This window comes from Bombina bombina, chromosome 7 (assembly GCF_027579735.1).
Source record: "Bombina bombina isolate aBomBom1 chromosome 7, aBomBom1.pri, whole genome shotgun sequence".
NCBI classification, from domain to species: Eukaryota; Metazoa; Chordata; class Amphibia; order Anura; family Bombinatoridae; genus Bombina; species Bombina bombina.
Genome location: NC_069505.1, coordinates 356142964 through 356164307, shown reverse-complemented (window position 1 = coordinate 356164307; position 21344 = coordinate 356142964). Strand labels below are relative to the sequence as shown.

Below are 21344 nucleotides of genomic sequence, written 5' to 3'. Positions count from 1 at the left end.
TATCTGTAGCTGAACTGGAGTCTGTACTAGGCCCAGTCCCCAGGCTAAATTTCCTGTCTCAGTCCAGATTATGCTGCTGGATGTGTGCAGGGTAGAGGCTGTCAGTGAGGGCGGATGTGGGATATGGAGAGAATGGTCTGGCGAATCTGCAGTGGCGTAAGCAGGGATTATGAAGGTGTAAAGCTTACCCACTGCAGTGACTAGTTCCGATATAGGCACAATCCCCGGGCTAAAGTTCCGCCCATGATCCGGTCCGCTGTGCGGCTCTGTTTTTTTTCCCCTTTCCAGGTGAAGATGAGGGTGTAGAGCAGTGTTCCCTCTAAGACCAGATTTTGTGAGTGGCAAAGCAGTGAAACAGTTAATAAGGTAACCATACCTTGCTGTTTGTATTATGTAGTGTTTACTAACAACGGGGTGTGGTTCACTAATTAACTGTTACACTGCTGTGCCACTCACAAAATCAGGCCTTAGAGGGAACACTGGTGTAGAGTGACAATCTGCCGTAGTAGTGCCTGTTTAAAGGCTAAATAGCGGTCGATGGCGGCTCTGAGAAGGATGGTGGGCTGAGGAATCCTCGGTATTCTGTGCCGGGCGTCAAACGGGATTAGACGTGTGGGGATGAAGTAATCCCTTCAACGTCTCCGTTTTATCTTTTGTACCTGTTCCAGTTCTGAGCTTGAGCCTCTAATCGGCTGGTCCGGTTGGCGTGCCGTTTTCCTTGGGTGTTCACCCTCGGGTGCTGCCTTCATTTTATTTAATCTGGTTAGGATATATTTGATTTGTTTTAGGAAGCTCATGTCTGCAATAATTTTCCATTTGGGAACATTTATTCTCTGGAACTGATACTTGCGATTTTGTGGTCGCGTGCGCACTTCCTTGGGAGCTGCGCGTTTTCTATATCAGAACTTAGTTATGATTATAGTTTGTTTTCAATCTCTTTGGGGCTTCGATTTATCCTTGGACAGTTCAGGTGTTCCTTGTACCAGGCAGGTACTGGTCAGATGCTAGCTGCTGTTCCTTAGAGTTCATGTCACCAACGTGGTGCCGGTGTGCTGGTTATCCTGTGGGGTGTTGAGTCGTTCACTTTTTTGGAGTTTTCATTTTTTGTTTATCCATTACTTGAGGGGGTGTTTTCATTTCTTATACGTCAACTTGCTCCTCGTCCTTGATGAACGGAGTGTCAGAGGGATTGTATAGATCCTCTGCCATTCCTTATGTGGGGATCCGTCTATGACTCCTCTTGGGTTCTGGAGGTTCTTGGCCCCAGAACCGAAGTTCTCCATTCCCAAGAGATTTGGAGGTCTGGATGACCACTGGACAGTTGGGGTACCAGTTTGGATAATGATTTTCATTTCAATCTTGGTATTTTACGGGTGTCTGTTTTTCTTGTGGCCTAGTCGCAGGTACCCCTCGAGGTTGCTGGGACTAGTTTCTCCCTTATTGAGTCAGTATATTGCACGCTCTCATAAGATGGAGTACGGATTACTCACTTTTTTTTCCTCTGCAACTGCCTCTGGTCCGCTTCTCAGCAGGATTTGTGGGGTCGTCTATGTTATTCTGGGAGGCTGATCCTGTGAGGATCTTTGACTTTCCATCTAAGGTGCTTGTTGCGCTTGCTGGTGTAGTTTAGTGGGTCGCCTAGTTGCCCACATGGTTAAGGTTGCGTGTTGAATTCTGCTATTGTGGTATTTCTCCATTATATGGAGCCCTGTCCGTGGTAGACTCCGGGGTCTCTGGACTTGGAGTGTTGCACTTGAACCTCTAGGACCTCTTGGTTCTGGGGTTGCAAGCGGAGGGTTCAGGGTTCAGCTCCACCTACTGGTGCAAATTGCCATCTCTTAGGCCTGTCTAGATGTCTTTCTATGATATTGGTCTTTTGTGAGCGTCCAATGTTCAAGGTCATTGGGGTGTGGAATGCACTACCTAGAGTGTCCTTCTCTGTATGAGGCAACTTGGTGGTTCCTCAGGACATGCGGCCTGTCCCGGGGGGTCTGGCATAGGGCCATGTCTCTTATCTGAAATTTTGGGGTCCGGGTCACTGTACTCAATCCTGGACGGTTCAGTTTCAAACTTTTAGGTTTAGAACGTCCACTTGTCCCTTCGGGGGGTTGGTTTTTATTTCTCATGGGAGATTTAGTATCGGCCTGAAGGTTTGTTTGCTGCCTTTCAGGTGGATCTACGGTTGTCGCCAGTGGCAACTTTTGCATTTTACGGTGGGCTTGATCGTTGGGTTATTACTTCATGGTAGTGTTTTATCATTCTCTTTGGTCTCTTTGCATTGCCTACAGCTGGGGAAGTGGTCCTTTGGCTTTTGTCCTTTTGTTTCCCCAAAAGTAATGAATGCAGCTGTGGACTCTTCCCGTTCAAGAAGAAAAACTTAAATTATGCTTAACTGATCATTTCCTTTTTTTCTGACGGGAAGAGTCCACAGCTCCCTGCCCGCGTTTATTGATGAGGTGGCTGTTATTTAGTTTCTTCTACTGGCACCTTTTTTACCCTGATATTTCTCCTACTGTTCCTTGTTCCCGTGGCAGAGTGACTGGGGGATGAGGGAAGTGGGGGGGGAGGTATTTAAGCCTTTGGCTGGGGTGTCTTTGCCTCCTCCTGGTGGCCAGGTTCTGAATTCCCAAAAGTAATGAATGCAGCTGTGGACTCTTCCTGTCAGAAGAAAAGAAAATTATCAGGTAAGCATAATTTGAGTTTTTGTCATTCTTTTATAAAGCGGATCGGACCTAAGATGCTCGATCATGAAGGCAAGGAAGTCCCAGGAAACCGAGGCTACAAATACTTTGGAGCAGCAAAAGATTTGCCTGGCGTACGGGAACTTTTTGAGAAAGAACGTAAGTGTTTAAAGGGGAAACAATCAAAAATATTTATCCAACTATAGATCCTATATAATATAAAAAAATACTAACCTTGTTTCTTTCTAATCACACGTTGAGTCCACGGATCATCTTAATTACTGTTGGGAATATCAATTCTGACCAGCAGGAGGAGTTACAGAGCACCACAGCAAAAGCTGTTAAATACCACTCCCCCTCCTGACAATTCCCAGTCATTCTCTTTGCTTGTATCAGTTACAAGGAAGGGGTAAAGTTAGGTGTCTGATTCTTCAATCAAGAGTTTATTTTTTAAGCAGACCAAGTTTGCTCTGTTTTTCTTTGGGGTTTAGCCGTAGTCCATGTCAGTCTCTTCAGTAGAGCAAATGGTGACTTTTAAGCATTTGGGAACTTGTGAGGTATAATCCCCTCTGGGCCTCCCAAGTAATTTCATGCTGCCCTTGGTTGAAAGTTTAAGTAAGTTTACTCAGCCTTTTCCACAGGTCCATCTGAGGTAGGAAGCCCCTCTCATACCAAGTGAGCTGTCCTGCTGCTGGACAGATTTTTGAGGTAAGTGCCTATTTCTTTCCCTGTTTTGATATAGGAGAATTTGGTACTTTGACAGTTAATTCTGTCTAAATATACAATCAGCCTTCTAGGTTAACGGTTTATTGTATGGCAGTTTTGCAGGCACTGGGGATGTTTGGTTCAGTTTATTATGTTTTCACTTTGGTCACTTTGTTTCCTGCAGCAAGGAGGTCAGGTAGGCATCTCAGCAGAGCTTGCTGAGGTGTGGAGGTTGCCTATTGTTTTTCTGTGGGGCTGTTGCTCTGTTTATATTTATATTTATTTATGTTTCAATTTGAATTTCAGGGACTATAACGTTTGTGTCTCTTTTTGCATTCATTTTGTGAAAAATTGTTGCTGCAAGATTTACAGTGCAGTTTAAGGATTTTCTAGTTTTTCTTTTTTTTTCTTTTTTCCAAAAAGAAAAGCTTTATTAGGTTATCCAAAAGACAATACATAAACCACAGAGGTACAAGAGTATCAGAACAAATAATGTTATACAGGGAATAGTTGTAATTGATCCGCATGCACTCGCGTCATAAGGAGCAAGTATCTAAGGAGATTTTAGTCCAGTCTCTTATAGGAATTGTACTCATGAGTACTAGGTGATCTGTATATTTTGATCTCCTGTTTGAAGTGCATATTCTTAATGTCTAATGATTCCCTCTGAATTGTTCTGCATGCATCGATTTGAAATTTCTCGTACGCAATATATAACAATATAACCAATATGATCAAACAATCTTGGGTGTTATAGCATTCACCCCAGTTAACTTAAATTTTGACATACATCAAACAAAACCATCAATGCATGACAACAATATTTGAAGAAAGAGAGAGGAGAAGAGGTAAGCAAAGTCAAAGAGTAGGAAAGTATATCCAGAAAAGAGATATGAGTGAGAAGAAGGGCAAGAAGGGAGAGAGATGAAGAGAAAAAAAAAAAAGGGGAGGGGGAAAACCCACTGCACAGCCTCTAGAGGGGGGGGGGGGGGGAGCAGACCAGATAGTCTCTATGTTAAATTTAGAGATGTTAAAGGGCACAATTTATCATCTTCCAATGTTCCAGCATATATTCATGAATTTTTATTTTATCATCTCTCATGTATCGAAATCTTTCCAGCAACAAATATCTATCCACTTGATTTTCCCAATCAGAGACCCGTGGAACTGTATCAGATTTCCAATTTTTAGGAATGAGAGATTTGGCAGCATTGAGCATAATATATAGAAGGTATTTTTTAGGTTTTTCTACTAATTTGGGTAAACCGTGGAACAGCAAAAGGTTAGGGCTCCTGTTCAGTGTGATGTTTAATTTAGAATCCATTACATCTAATATAGACTGCCAAAATGGCTTTATTAGATCGCAGGTCCACCAGATATGGAGGACCGTGCCAGTTTCACCACATCCCCTTCAGCACTTCCCGTCTGTTTTCTTGTAATTTTTTTTAATTCTGTCGGGTGTTAAGTACCAGCGTGATAAGTACTTGTAATTAGATTCCAAAATCCTGGCGGCGATGGATGCCTTATTATGGTTACTAAATATTTTCTGCCACTCTGTGTCAGTAAAAGTCTGGTCCAATTCGCGGTTCCACTGTCGTATGATGTATGGGTGTACAGGTCTCCTTGTGAGATGTCAAAAGTCTATACATGATTGAAATTAAGTGTTTTGGAGAGTGGGGTAGTTATCAAAGCGTTTCCAACAGTGTCAGCTGTCTGGTTATGTTTTCTGCCTTTTTATGTGTTAATAAGTAATGTTGCAGCTGTCTTTGAAAATACCAGGAGATGTTCAGACCTAAACGATCCAGTTCCTCTAAATTTCTAAGTTTCTTATTTACCAGAAGCCTATGAAACATAATTTGATCTATTTGTGCTTTATTCAGGTTTGTTTGTTGTGCATTTGTAAACAGGATATCTGGGTTTTTTATAAATGACATTAGTGGTGAAGGGTTAGTAGAGATATACAGATGTTCTACAAGTGTTTTGTCCCATTGTAAGAAAAATTCCGTAAGAAAGGGTATTGGCTAATTGTGTTAGGTCTATTTTTGTTTGAGATCCAACTCAAGGAGCCCAAGTTCCGTTCTCCCAGGATTGAGCTACCTATCTGAATGTTTTATCCCTTGAGTTGATACTCCATTCCACTTGGTGTTGGAGATTAATAGCCTTCTTGTACAGTACAAGGTTTGGGATACCCAAACCGCCTTTTTCCTTTGATAAGTAAAGAGTATTTTTTGAGACTCGAGGTCTCGTCCCCCCCAAATATATTATTCCATGATTCCCTGAAGCTTTAGTAGGTATTGGGCTGGAAATGGAATAGGGAGAGTTTGCAGGTAATTTAAAATGCGGGGAAGTATATTCATTTTTATTACTCCAATCCTGCCCAACCAAGAGATTTTCTTATTCTTCCATGAAGAAAGGTCCCCAGTTAGCGATGTTAACAATTGTGTATAATTGGCTTTAATAATGGTTGTTTATTTTTGGTGTTAAGTTGATCGCTAAGTATTTGAGTGTGCAAGTTTTTATACGTAGCTTACAGATATCTGGTATACGGCATAAGTCTGTCTGAGGCAGATTTACGTTCAATATTTCTGACTTTGTTTGGTTTAAGTGAAAGTTGGACACCTTGCCATACTCCTCAAATTCCTTGAGGATTTCCGGGAGCGAAACTAAGGGGTTTGTGACTGAGAGAAGAACATCATCTGCATATAACGATAATTTATGTTCATAGGCACCTATTTTTATTCCTGAGACTTTTTGATTGTCGCAATTTTTTTGTGCTAGTGTTTCAATCGTGAGAGCAAATAGCAGCGGCGACAAGGGGCACCCCTTTCGTGTGCCATTTGTTATTTTAAGGGGGTTGGATAGTATGTTGTTTATTTTAACCTGTGCTGTGGGTTCCGTATAGAGGGAAAAACCCTTTGTATAAAAGATTGGCCAAAATTCATTTTAGACAGGACAGCTTTGAGGAAAGACCAGCTGACCATATCAAAAGCCTTCTCAGCGTCGGTGGAGATAAGTATGGATGGGATGTTATTCTGTTGTGCATAGTTCACTAATAGGGCGGCTTTTATGGTATTATCCCTGGCCTCGCGGCCAGGAACAAATCCCACCTGGTCAGGGGATATTAATTGCGGCAAATATTTGTTCAATCTCATAGAGAGTATTTTTGCAAAGTTCTTTAGATCTACATTAAGGAGAGATATTGGCCTAAAGTTTTTCGGGCGGTCAGTCGTCTTTCCTGGTTTTGGGATAGTAGTGACATGTGCTAAAAGCATAGAAGGGGGGAATCCCTGGGTATCCCCAATGGAGTTAAACAGTGATGCTAGACGGGGTGACAGTATATCTTTGAAAATTTTATAATATTTAGCGCTAAAGCCGTCTGGACCAGGACTCTTACTGGATGGTAAGCTATCTATAGTCTTAGTCACTTCATCCACCGAAATATGTGTGTCTAGTCCCTCCCTCTCTCTGTCTGATAGTCTTGTGAGTGTCAAGGAGTTCAGATATAGGTCAATAAGGGTTTGGGTTGGGGTCTTATCGTCTCCCTGGGGAGGTGTTTCCTTATCTTGTAAATTTTATAGGGACTGGTAGTATGACCTTAATACTAACGCAATGGACAGGCTGTCTGAGGATTTTCTAGGTTTGTTTTTTTTTTTTAAAAAGTCTGTTTAAAATTTAAAGGGACAGTAATGTTTTTTTGTTTCATTAAAATCTTGATTTGAACTTAGAATTTTTTATTGATCAAGGTTTTTTCCTTCTGAATAAGATGGACCAATAGGCCCTGCAGGCTGTTGCTTGTTCTCTAGGTTTAAATACTAATGTTGAGCCTCCTATCCCTTTTTGTTCCTCTTGTATTGAGAGAACATTACAATACAAGGATAGACTTTTTGATTCTGAGCCTTCATTGTCTAGGGCAGATGTTGTTCAGGAGTCTCCTGTTCTGGTTAATCCGCAGCTTCCTCCTCATACGTCCCAATCTTCTGCAGTGCCCTGTGTTTCATCTCAGGTTGGTTTTTCCTTGCAGGATATGGCTACCCATATATCCTCGGCAGTATCTGAGGCTTTGTCTGCTTTTCCTATGTTGCAGGGGAAGCGCAAGAAGAAGTATAAGGTTTCTGATTCTGTTGCAATTGTGTCTAGTGTTTCTTCTCATAAGTCTGAGGAGGAAGATACTTCAGTAGCATCTGAGGGTGAGATCTCGCATTCTGATAGTGTAAATCCTTCTTCTGAACCTGAGGTTGTTTCCTTTAGGTTTAAGCTGGAGCACCCCCTTTTGTTACTCAAGGAGGTTTTGGCTACCTTGGATGACTCTGAGGCGTCAGTCATGGTTTTTCCTAAGAAATCTAGTAAACTCAATAAGTTTTTTGATGCCCCTCGGTAAACGTTTCAGATATTATTGCACGAGAATGGGAGAAGCCTGGGATTGCTTTTTCCCTTCTCCAATTTTTAGGAAGAGGTTTCCTATTGCTGATTCTATTAAGGAATCTTGGCAGATGGTTCCTAAGGTGGAGGGAGCAGTTTCCACTCTGACCAAGAGGACCACTATTCCTATTGAGGACAGCTGTTCCTTTAAAGATCCTATGGATAAGAAGTTGGAAGCTTTGCTTAAAAAGATTTATGTACACCAAGGGTATCAATGGCAACTGGCTGCATGTATTGCTATGGTTAATAGTGCGGCGGCATATTGGTTTGATGCATTGTCTGATTCTATTCAGCAAGATGATACTAGCTAATTCCTTTATTGCAGATTCTTCTCTTCAGGTCATCAAGTTGGGAGCTAAAATTTCTGGTTTTGCTATTTTAGCTCAGGAACAGGGTCTGGGTTTTTATTCCAATCTCTTTGTCATTCCCAAAAAGGAGGGAACTTTCAGACCTATTTTAGATCTTTAGAGTGTAAACAAGTTTCTCAGGGTTCCGTTTTTCAAGATGGAAACTATTCGTTCCATTCTTCCTTTGGTTCAGGAAGGTCAGTTCATGACCATAGTGGATCTAAAGGATGCGTATCTGCATATTCCCATTCACAGGGATCATCACAGGTTCCTAAGATTTGCATTTCTAGACAAACATTTTCAGTTTGTAGCGCTTCCCTTTTGGTCAGGCAACAGCTCCCAGAATTTTTTCAAAGGTCCTGGGAGCATTGTTGGTGGTGCTTCAATTGAAGGGTGTTGCAGTGGCTCGTTATCTGGTCGACATTCTAGTTCAGGCTCCATCTTTTCAACTAGCAATCTCCCACAGGGAGTTGTTGTCTTTTCTGCGCTCCCACGGTTGGAAGGTGAATTTAGGAAAAAGTTCCTTAATTTCAGCTACAAGAGTTGTATTTTTGGGGAGCATTATAGATTCTCTAGAGATGAAAATTTTTCTGACAGAAGCAAGAAAGTCAAATATTTTCAATACCTGTCTTGCTCTTCAGTCCCTTCCTCGGCCATCAGTAGCTCAGTGCATGGAGGTTATTGGTCTGATGGTTTCAGTCATGAACATCATTCCGTTTGCTCGGTTCCATCTCAGACCTTTGCAGTTATGCTTGCTCAGGCAGTGGAACAGGGATTATGCGGATCTATCTCCAAAGACTGTTCTAGATCAGATGTCCAGAGATTCTCTTCCATGGTGGTTGTCTCAGGATCTTCTCTCTCAGGTAACTTGCTTTCGCAGACCTGCCTGGGTGATTGTAACCACGGATGCCAGTTTGCTGTGTTCGGTTGCTGTCTGGGGTTCATTAAGGACTTATGGTCTATGGACTCGGGAGGAGTCGGTTCTTCCAATAAATGTTTTGGAACTGAGAGCAATTTTCAATGCTCTTCTAGCCTCGCCTCAGCTAGCTTCAACTCAGTTTATCAGGTTTCAGTCGGACAACATAACATCAGAGCTTACATCAATCATCAGGGAGGAACTCAGAGTTCCTTGGCCATGACAGAGATAGCCAAGATTATTCAGATTCACAACTGTTGTCTGTCTGCTATCCATATTCTAGGGGTGGACAATTGAGAAGCGGATTTTCTGAGCAGACAGACTTTTCATCCGGGGGAGTGGGAACTTCATCCAGAGGTATTTTCCTGCTTGATTCTCAGTTGGCGGCAGCCAGAGTTGGATCTCATGGCATCTCGTCAGAATGCCAAGCTCCCGAGGTACGGGTAGAGGTCAAAGGATCCTCAGTCTGTTCTGATAGATGCTCTGGCAGTTCCTTGGACTTTCAGTCTGCAATATGTGTTCCCTCCGTTTGCTCTTCTTCTTTGGGTCATTGCTCGGGTCAAGCAAGAGAGGGCATCAGTGATTCTTATTGCTCCAGCGTGGCCTCACAGAATCTGGTTTGCAGATCTGGTGAAGATGTCTTTCCTTCCACCTTGGTGATTTCCATTAAGGAAGGACCTGCTTCTGCAGGGTCCCTTTCTTCATCCAAATCTTATTTCTCTGAAGCTGACTGCTTGGAGATTGAACGCTTGATTCTTTCTAAGCGAGTCAGTCATTGAGACTATGATTCAGGCTCGTAAGCCTGTGACTAGGAAGATTTAGTATAAGATTTGGCATAAATATTTGTATTGGTGTGAATCAAAAGGCTACTCGTGGAGTAGAGTTAGGATTCCTAGGATTATGTCTTTTCTCCAGGAGGGTTTGGAGAAAGGCTTATCTGCTAGTACCCTAAAGTGTCAAATTTCTGCTTTATCTATTTTATTGCACAAGCGCCTGGCGGATGTGCCAGATGTTCAATCTTTTTGTCAGGCCTTGGTTAGAATTTGGCCTGTGTTTAAGTCTACTACTCCGCCTTGGAGTCTTAATTTTGTTCTTAGAGTCCTTCAACAGGCTCTGTTTGAACTTATGCATTCTTTGGATATTAAGATGTTATCTTGGAAGGTTTTGTTTCTGGTGGCTATTTCTTTGGCTCGAAAAATTTCGGAGCTTTCAGCCTTACAGTATGAATCACCTTTTCTTTTTTTTCACTCTGATAAGGTAGTTGTGTGTACTGCCTTGGGTTTTCTTCCCAAGGTTGTTTCTGATAAGAATATTAATCAAGAGATTGTTGTTCATTCTTTGTGTCCTAATCCTTCGTTTGTTGTACAACCTGGATGTGGTTCATGCATTGAAATATTATTTGCAGGCGACTAAGGATTTTCGCCATTCTTCTTTATTTGTTGTCTTTTCTGTGAAGCGTAAAGGTAAGAAAGCTACGACTACTTCTCTTTCTTGTTGGTTGAGGAGTGTTATTTGCTTGGCATATGAGACTACTGGTCAGCAGCTGTCAGGGTGCCAGGAATCAGACTAAAACTGAATACTGAACAGAGGCCCTTCAAATAATAAGTGATGGCATCACAATTCTGAGACTGCATCCTGTCTCACACGGATGATGTACACCAGTCTGGCCATAAAAGGAAGTGCAGGAAATGAGCAGCATCACACAGTATGCACCAGAGTCAGCAAGAGAGGTGAGTAAAATGGCTGCCAGCAGCACATGGCAAACAAGGCATGGAAAAAACCCTGATAGTACCCTCCCCTCAATGACCCCTCCCCCGTGTGAGGACAAAAGGCTTATTGGGGAAACAGGCATGGACATGAACATCAGAGGAGGGAACTCATGAACGCTCCTCCGGACCATAGCCCCTCCAGTGAACCAAATACTGTACGCAACCCCTGGACATACAAGAGTCAATAATGCTGCAGACCTCATACTCCTCATGGTTGTCAACAAAGATAGGATGGGGACGAGCCAACACAGTGGTAAACCGATTACAAACCAATGGTGTCAAGAGGGAAACATGAAAAACATTGGAGATGCGCATTGCAGGAGGAAGGTCAAGAGCATAAACCACAGGATTGACACATCAGAGTATTCGAAAAGGACCAACATAACGGGAGCCAGTTTATTGGAAGGCACACAAAGGTTCAAGTTACGGGAGGATAGCTAAACCCTGTCACCAACCTGGTAGGAAGGGGCAGGCAGACGCCTACGATCAGCATGGAACTTTTGGCGCTGCATAGAACGATGAAGGCAATCCTGAATCTGCACCCACGTGGAACGGAGTTGCCGGAGATGCTCCTCCAAAGAGACATGAATGAATCTGGCAACAAGGATGATTCAAACACATAATTCGCCATGAACGGGGATAACTTGGAGGAAGCATTAATAGCACTATTACGAGCAAACTCTGCCCAAGGTAACAGTTCAGACCAATTATTGTGGTGATCTGAGACATAGCAATGGAGGAACTGTTCCAGAGCTTGATTAGACCATTCCACAGCCCCATTGGATTAAGAGTGATATGCTGAGGAGAAGGAAAGCTGGATCCCCATTTGAACGCCGAAATCTGGAGACAAACTGGCTACCCCGGTCCGACACTATCTCCTTGGGTAACCCATGTAAACGGAAGACCTCCCGGGCAAAAATTGAAGCAAGCTCCCGAGCGCTAGGCAGCTTCTTCAAGGGAATGCAATATGACATTTTAGTAAAACGGTCAACCACCATAAGGATAACATTATTGCCATTGGAGAGCTCGACAATGAAGTCCATGGAAAGATGTGTCCAAGGACGCTCACCATTTCAATAGGTTGAAGAAGACCCACAGGAAGACGTTAAGGAGTCTTATTCTGTGCACAAACTGAGCAGGAGGTGACATACGCAGCAACATCAAAACGAAGACCTGGCCACCAGAATTGTTGAGTGACAGACCAAATCATTTGGTTCCTACCTGTGTGACCTGCGGTTTTACGATAGTGGTAAGTTTGCAAAAGTTTAGTTTGAAGGTTCTCAGGAACAAAACACTTACCACTAGGTTTCTCAGGAGGTGCATAGGTTTGTGCAGCCAGGATCTCCTACCCCAAGGGAGAAGTCAAATTAGTACGTATGGTAGCCAAAATATGGCCAGGCGGTATAACTGGAGTAGGTACAGACTTCTTCTTGGACAGAGGCGAAAATTGTCGAGAGAGGGCATCAGCCCTAACATTCTTACTACCAGGCAGGTAGGAGACCACATAATTAAACCGAGACAAAAATAGTGCCCATTTGACCTGTCGGGGCGACAAATGTTTTGCTTCAGAGAGATAAGTTAAATTCTTGTGGTCAATAATAATCAGCACTAGTACACTAGTACCCTCGAGAAGATGCCTCCATTCCTTGAGTGCCAACATTATGGCCAGTAATTCCCTGTCACCAATTTCATAATTGCACTCTGCTGGAGACAATTTCTTAGACAAGAAGCCGCACGGATGCAAGGAACTGTCAGGCGTAGGACGTTGAGACTAGAGGGCACCTACTCCAGTCTCAGGCGCATTGACCTCAAGAACGAAAGGCAGGGCAGGGTTAGGATGATTCAGAACTGGAGCGGCAGCAAAGGCAGTCTAAGAATATCAAAGGCCTATCTGTGATAGGTTTGACCAAGGAAGAAAAGTTTTTAATAAACTTTCTATAGTAATTGGCGAACCCCAAAAAACGTTGAATAGACTGAAGACCAACTGGGCGAGGCCACTGCAGACAACTTGTCAGGATCCATGGAGAACCCTGCAACGGAGATAACATAACCTAGGAAGGTTACTTGAGTCTGATGGAACTCACATTTCTCAAGTTTACAAAACAGGCCGTTCTCACATAGTCTCTGAAGAACCCGTGTAACATCAGAACAATGAGCCTCAAGTGTGGGTGAGTGTATGTCTAAATGCACCACAACACACTGTTGCAACATATCTCGTAGGACATCATTAATAAATTCCTGGAAAACAGAAGGAACATTACATAGGCCATAGGGCCTGGTGTTAAATGCTCTTTTCCATTTGTGGCCCTCCTTGATCCTAACGAGATTGTACACTCCTCTCAAATAAAGTTTAGAAAAGACTGTAGCTCCCTTGAGGCGGTCAAAGAGTTCTGTAATGAGCAGAATATTGTAAGCATTCTTAATGGTAAGACGATTAAGACCCCTATAATCAATGCATGGTCTAAACTCGCCACACTTTTTCTTCACAAAGAAGCCAGCCCCTGCAGGAGAGCAGGATTTGCGGATTATCCCCCGCGACAGAGTATCGGCAATTTATACCTCCATAGCACAGTTCTCCGCAACAGACAGAGGGTAAACTCAGCCCCGAGGAGGAATGGCTCCGGATTGCAGGTCTATGACGCAATCGTAAGATCGGTGAGGAGGCAACATACCGGCACGCACCTTGTCAAAAACGTCTATGAACTTTCGGTACTTCTTTGGCAATTGAAACTTTAACTGGTTTCTGAAGACAAGTGGAAATACATTGCGGAGACTACGACAAAAGTTCGGACCTGCGCCAGTCGAGACTGGGATTGTGCTTTTGGAGCCAGGGATAGCCCAGAACAACTGGAAAATGCGGTGAATTTATCACCTGGAACAGGAGGGTTTCAAAATGGAGAGCCCCAACAGCCATGGATAACGGAGCGGTCTCGTGAGTAACGAGTGCGGGCTGAAGGGGCCTGCCATCAATGGCCTCAATAGCAAGCGGAACGGACCGAGGCAAAACAGGAATGGAGTGCTTTGATGCAAAAGCACTGTCAGTGAAATAGCCCACAGCACCGGAGTCAACAAGAGCCTGTGTGACTATGGAGGAGTCCACCCAGGAAAGGACAACTGTGACCAAAGGTTTCTCCTTTAGCGGTTCCGGGAACGTGGATAAACCACCCAAAGTCTGCCCCCGACAGGACCTTAGGTGTGAGCGTTTTTCCGGCCTTGTAGGACAAGACTTTAAAAGGTTGCCTTGTAACCCACAATAGAAGCAGAGTCCCTCCCTCCTCCTAAAGACCCTCTACGGCACAGAGAAACTCGCGAATCCCAACTTCATCGGCTCAGCAGTACCTGGTGACTTGGGACCAGGAGGCATGGGAGGAGAGGGAGGCATGGGTGGGAACTAACACGTAGGAGACAACTGAACAGGAGACTTCCACAAGCGCTCTTTGAAAGAGGGCCTCTCTCTGAGTCTGATGTCAATTAGGATCAAAACAGACACCAAAGCCTCGAGATCCTCTGATAAATCTCTGGCAGCAACTTCGTCTTTAATAGCATCAGAGAGCCCATGAAAAAAGGCGACAACAATGGCTTCATTGTTCCAACCTAACTCTGTGGCAAGCCTATGGAACTCAATGGCATACTGAGCAACAGATCTCGTACCTTGCTGAATTTACATGAGTCGTTTAGCAGCAGAGGAGGAGCGAGCCGGAACATCAAATACCCTTCGAAAGGAGGCCACAAATTCAGGGTAATTTGAAATCACAGGTTTATTAGTCTCCCACAAGGGATTAGTCCAAGAGCTGTGTCAGAGAGTAACGAGATGAGAAATCCCACCTTAGCTCTGTCAGAGGGAAACGCCTGAGGTAACATCTCAAAATAAATGCCCACCTGGTTCAAAAACTCTCTGCACTGAATAGGATCACCTCCATATCGCTGAGGTAGAGGTGCAGAACTGGACATGCTCCTGGTAGGACTAGGTGCAGCAGCGGAAACAGGAGCAGCCATAACTTGCAAAACACTTTGGTCCAAATGTGCAGTGCGAGTCAGCAAGGTTTGCATGGCGAGTGCAAATTGATCCAAGTGGTGATCCTGTTCATCCATCCTGGAAATGATGGTAGGTAAAGATGGATTATTGGCACCATCAGGATTCATGGCCCTTGCATAATATCAGGGTGCCAGGAATTAGACTGATACGAGAAGTGCAAAAATAATCACACCTTTATTAATAGCAAAAATAATAAAAAGGCCACAAGTCAAATAACAAGCCATGAGTCAAAACCAGAGCTGGTAGTCAGACGAGCCGAGTCAGGATCCAAAGCGAATAGTCAGACCACCCGGAATCAGGAACAAGGTGAACAGCAGAGTCAGGAACAAGCCAGGGGTCAGGAACCAGGAGAGACGTCAGACACCCAGGTAATACACTGTAACAGGAACTCTCGCAAATAGGTCTGAGACAACCCAAGGCCAAAGCATACTGAACATAGGCCCTTTAAATAATAAGTGATCACATCACAATTCTGAGACTGCAACCTGTCTCACATCGATGATGTACACCAGTCTGGCCATAAAAGGGCATGCAGGAAATGAGCAGCATCACACACTATGCACCAGAGTCAGCAAGAGAGGTGAGTAAAATGGCTGCCAACATGGCAAACAAAGCAGGGAAAAAACCCTGGCAGCAGCCTCCTGAGACAATCACGGCTCATTCCACGAGGCCTGTTTCATCTTCTTGGGCTTTCAAAAATGGAGCTTCTGTAGATCAGCTTTGCAAGGCTGCGACTTGGTCATCTTTGCATACTTTTTCTAAATTTAAAATTTTTTATACTTTTGCTTCAGCAGAAGCTTCTTTTTGGAGAAAGGTTCTTTAAGCAGTGGTGCCTTCTGTTTAGGTTAACTGTCTTTTCCCTCCCTTATCATCCGTGTCCTCTAGCTTGGGTATTGGTTCCCAACAGTAATTAAGATGATCCGTGGACTCACCGTGTCATTAGAAAGAAAACATAATTTATTCTTACCTGATAAATGTATTTCTTTCTTGACACGGTGAGTCCACGGCCCGCCCTGTTTTTTAGTCAGTTTGCTTTTCTATAAACTTTAAGCAACTCTGCACCTTAGATTTCTTCCTTTCTCCTTTCCCTTTTGTCGAATGACTGGGGATTGTGGGCAGGGGGAGTGGTATTTAACAGCTTTTGCTGTGGTGCTCTTTGCCTCCTCCTGCTGGTCAGGAGTGATATTCCCAACAGTAATTAAGATGATCCGTGTACTCACCGTGTCAAGAAATAAATACATTTATCAGGTAAGAATAAATTATGTTTTTTTCGTTAATTTCTTTGGTGTTGTGATGACTGGCATATTTTCTTTCTTTTATGTCTTGAAATTGCATATACCTTATTGCCCCGAGTATAGGCCGCACCCTTAAATGGACATTATACACTAGATTTTTCTTTGCATAAATATTTTGTAGATGATCCTTTGATTTCCTTTCTGGCACAATTGAGATCTGTGCAGTAAATCAATCATTGTTGCAGGAATCTTCCGCCCACCTAGCTCCCCTGTGCATTCAATTTCTGACATAGCACATCTCCTTAGTGAAACCATAGCTCAAAACCCAAAAAGTGAAATTTTGGTTTTTGGAGATTTTAATATTGATTGGCTGACTCCAAAAAATAATAGTTGTTGCTCACTGTTTAAATCTTTACAGCGAACGCAATTAATCTCCTCCCCAACTCGCATAAACATCAAAAGCCATAATCACACCCTGCTCGATTGGATTCTCTCCACTTCTCCCGACCGAATCCAGGAAGCAGGTGTTCTCCCTAACAATTTTAGTGACCACTGCTTAGCAACTAAATCCTCCCCCTGGCGCAGATTATACCTATTCCCAGAACTAGACTCTGCAGTTGATTTCTTTCAGTCTGAACTCCTACAAGTTTGGAAATTACACGCCCAGCTTCGTAAGGTGATAATAAAAGGAGCACACTTGAATTGGATCACAGCTGACCTCATTCAAATTTACCAGTTTCGGGATTCATTGTGGTCAAAGTTCAAGCATACTGGCTCTGTGTATATAGACAATGGCGGAATTTATGCACTAAACAAACAAAATTGGCCAAGGCCCAATATTTCTGTGAAAATCTGAACAATAACTTACAAACTCCACGAATTCACTCCCAACCCTCCACTGGACAACCAAATCCTGCAAATCCCCTTAGAAGTAACAAATGCCTTTAACAATTATTCTGTCGGATGCTCCACTACCACCCTGATTGACAAGCTAATAAATGATCGCATTCTGAAACTACTAATGTGGATCAGGCCCCACTAAATCAGCAAAGACCCAATATAGAAAAGTTCAATTTCTCTTGTTAAGTGTATTCAGTCCACGGGTCATCCATTACTTATGGGATTATATCTCCTTCCCAACAGGAAGTTGCAAAAGGATCACCCAAGCAGAGCTGCTATATAGCTCCTCCCCTCACATGTCATATCCAGTAATTCTCTTGCAACTCAACTAGATAGGTCGTTGTGAGAGGTCTGTGGAGTTTTTTATACTTAGTTTATTTCTTCAATCAAAAGTTTGTTATTTTAAATGGCACCGGAGTGTGCTGTTTGTTCTCAGGCAGTATTTAGAAGAAGAATCTGCCTGCGTTTTCTATGATCTTAGCAGAAGTAACTAAGATCCACTGGCTGTTCTCGCACATTCTGAGGAGTGGGGTAACTTTCAGAAAGGGAATAGCATGTGGGGAATCCTGCAAACAAGGTATGTGCAGTAAATTATTTTTCGAAGGAATGGAATTGACTAAGAAAATACTGCTGATACCGATGTAATGTAAGTACAGCCTTAAATGCAGCAGCGACTGGTATCAGGCTGATAAATGTATGTAGAATAAGTAATTTTCTAAGGAATGGAATTTGACTAAGAAAATACTGTTAATACTGAAGTATTGTATAAGCCTTAACTGCAGTAGAAGCGACTGGTAGCAGGCTTATTAATAACACTACCTAACTTTTAAAGTGTATGGTTAAAACGTTTACTGGCATGTTATTCGTTTTTTGTGAGGTACTTTGGTGATAAATCTTTTGGGGCATGATTTTCCACATGGCTGTTGTTTATTTCTACATAGAAACGGTTAACTGAGGTTTCCCACTGTTGTAATAGGAGTGGGAGGAGCCTATTTTAGCGCTTTTTTGCTCAGTAATAATTCAGTTTCAGTCTTCCTGCTTCTTCCTCCTTGATCCAGGACGTCTCTAGAGAGCTCAGGGGTCTTCAAAAGTCATTTTGAGGGAGGTAATCAGTCACAGCAGACCTGTGACTGTGTGTTTGACTGTGATAAAAACGTTAATTGTTAAATTGATTATCCGTTTTTGGGTATTAAGGGGTTAATCATCCATTTGCTAGTGGGTGCAATACTTTGCTAACTTAATACATTTACTGTGAAAATTTGGTTCCTATAACTGATTTGGTTCATTGTTATTTCAACTGTGACGTTTTTTTGTGCTTCTTAAAGGCGCAGTAGCGTTTTTTATATTGCTTGTAAATTTATTTGAAAGGATTTTCCAAGCTTGCTAGTCTCATTGCGAGTCTGTTTAAACATGTCTGACACAGATGAATCTGTTTGTTCACTATGTTTAAAGGCCAATGTGGAGCCCCACAGAAATATGTGTACTAAATGTATTGATGTCACTTTGAATAAAAGTCAATCTATATCTGTAAAGAAATTATCACCAGACAACGAGGGGGAAGTTATGCCGACTAACTCTCCTCACGTGTCAGTACCTTCGCCTCCCGCTCAGGAGGCGCGTGATATTGTGGCGCCAAGTGCATCAGAGAGGCCCATACAAATCACTTTGCAAGACATGGCTGCTGTTATGACAGAGGTATTATCTAAATTGCCTGAATTAAGAGGCAAGCGCGATAGCTCTGGGTTAAGGACAGAGCGCGCTGATGATGTGAGAGCCATGTCTGATACTGTGTCACAATTTGCAGAACATGAGGACGGAGAGCTTCATTCTGTGGGTGACGGATCTGATCCAGGGAGACCGGATTCAGAGATATCTAATTTTAAATTTAAGCTTGAAAACCTCCGCGTATTGCTAGGGAAGGTATTAGCGGCTCTGAATGATTGTAACACGGTTTCAATTCCAGAGAAAGTATGTAGGTTGGATAGATACTTTGCGGTACCGGTGTGTACTGGCGTTTTTCCTATACCTAAAAGGCTTACAGAAATTATTAGCAAGGAGTGGGATAGACCCGGTGTGCCCTTTTCCCCACCTCCGATATTTAGAAAAATATTCCCAATAAACGCCACCACACGAGACTTATGGCAGACGGTCCCTAAGGTGGAGGGAGCAGTTTCTACTTTAGCTAAACGTACCACTATCCCGGTGGAGGATAGTTGTGCTTTTTCGGATCCAATGGATAAAAAATTAGAAGGTTACCTTAAGAAAATGTTTGTTCAACAAGGTTTTATCTTACAGCCCCTTGCATGCATTGCGCCTGTCACTGCTGCTGCAGCATTCTGGTTTGAGTCTCTGGAAGAGGCCATTCGCACAGCTGCATTGGATGAGATTATGGCCAAGCTTAAAGCACTTAAGCTAGCTAATGCATTTGTTTCTGATGCCGTTGTACATTTAACCAAACTAACGGCTAAGAACTCCGGATTCGCCATCCAGGCGCGCAGAGCTCTATGGCTTAAATCCTGGTCAGCTGACGTGACTTCTAAATCTAAATTGCTTAATATTCCTTTCAAAGGGCAGACCTTATTCGGGCCCGGCTTGAAAGAAATTATTGCTGACATTACTGGGGGTAAGGGTCATACTCTTCCTCAGGACAGGGCCAAATCAAAGGCCAAACAGTCTAATTTTCGTGCCTTTCGTATCTTCAAGGCAGGAGCAGCATCAACTTCCTCCGCTCCAAAACAGGAAGGACCTGTTGCTCGTTACAGACAGGGCTGGAAAACTAACCAGCCCTGGAACAAGGGCAAGCAGGCCAGAAAGCCTACTTCTGCCCCTAAGACAGCATGAAGAGAGGGCCCCCTATCCGGAAACGGATCTAGTGGTTGCAGACTATCTCTCTTCGCCCAGGCTTGGGCAAGAGATGTCCAGGATCCCTGGGCGTTGGAGATCATATCTCAGGGATATCTTCTGGACTTCAAAGCATCTCCTCCACAAGGGAGATTTCATCTTTCAAGGTTATCAGCAAACCAAATAAAGAAAGAGGCATTTCTACGCTGTGTGCAAGACCTCTTAGTAATGGGGGTGATCCACCCAGTTCCGCGGACGGAACAAGGGCAAGGGTTTTACTCAAATCTGTTTGTGGTTCCCAAGAAAGAGGGAACCTTCAGACCAATCTTGGACCTAAAAATCTTAAACAAATTCCTATGAGTTCCATCATTCAAAATGGAAACTATTCGAACCATCCTACCCATGATCCAAGAGGGTCAATACATGACTACGGTAGACTTAAAGGATGCCTACCTTCATATACCGACTCACAAAGATCATTATCGGTACCTAAGATTTGCCTTTCTAGACAGGCATTACCAGTTTGTAGCTCTTCCCTTCGGGTTGGTTACGGCCCCGAGAATCTTTACAAAAGTTCTGGGCTCACTTCTGGCGGTTCTAAGACCGCGAGGCATAGCGGTGGCTCCGTATCTAGACGACATCCTGATACAGGCGTCAAGCTTTCAAATGGCCAAGTCTCATACAGAGATAGTTCTGGCATTTCTGAGGTCGCATGGGTGGAAGGTGAACGTGGAAAAGAGTTCTCTATCACCACTCACAAGAGTCTCCTTTCTAGGGACTCATAGATTCTGTAGAGATGAAAATTTACCTGACGGAGTCCAGGTTATCAAAGCTTCTAAATGCTTGCCGTGTCCTTCATTCCATTCCACGCCCGTCAGTGGCTCAGTGCATGGAAGTAATCGGCTTAATGGTAGCGGCAATGGACATAGTGCCATTTGCGCGCCTGCATCTCAGACCGCTGCAATTATGCATGCTAAGTCAGTGGAATGGGGATTATTCAGATTTGTCCCCTCTGCTAAGTCTGGACCAAGAGACCAGAGATTCTCTTCTCTGGTGGCTTTCTCGGGTCCATCTGTCCAAAGGTATGACTTTTCGCAGGCCAGATTGGACGATTATAACAACAGATGCCAGCCTTCTAGGTTGGTGCGCAGTCTGGAACTCCCTGAAGGCTCAGGGATTATGGACTCAGGAGGAGAAACTCCTCCCAATAAATATTCTGGAGTTGAGAGCAATACTCAATGCTCTTCTAGCTTGGCCTCAGTTAGCAACACTGAGGTTCATCAGATTTCAGTCGGACAACATCACGACTGTGGCTTACATCAACCATCAAGGGGGAACCAGGAGTTCCCTAGCAATGTTGGAAGTCTCAAAGATAATTCGCTGGGCAGAGTCTCACTCTTGCCACCTGTCAGCGATCTACATCCCAGGCGTGGAGAACTGGGAGGCGGATTTTCTAAGTCGCCAGACTTTTCATCCGGGGGAGTGGGAACTTCAT

General features: G+C 43.5%; 1 protein-coding gene across 2 annotated transcripts in view; it reads left to right on the top strand.

The window, feature by feature from the left end:
* The window catches only part of ISY1 (ISY1 splicing factor homolog), a 743196-nt gene that overhangs the window by 310976 nt on the left and 410876 nt on the right, over positions 1 to 21344 (top strand). For both annotated transcript variants that reach the window (XM_053721042.1, XM_053721043.1), the window contains exon 7: positions 2723 to 2840. In XM_053721042.1, coding sequence (XP_053577017.1) covers positions 2723 to 2840 — 118 coding nt within the window. The remainder of the gene's footprint in view (positions 1 to 2722; positions 2841 to 21344) is intronic.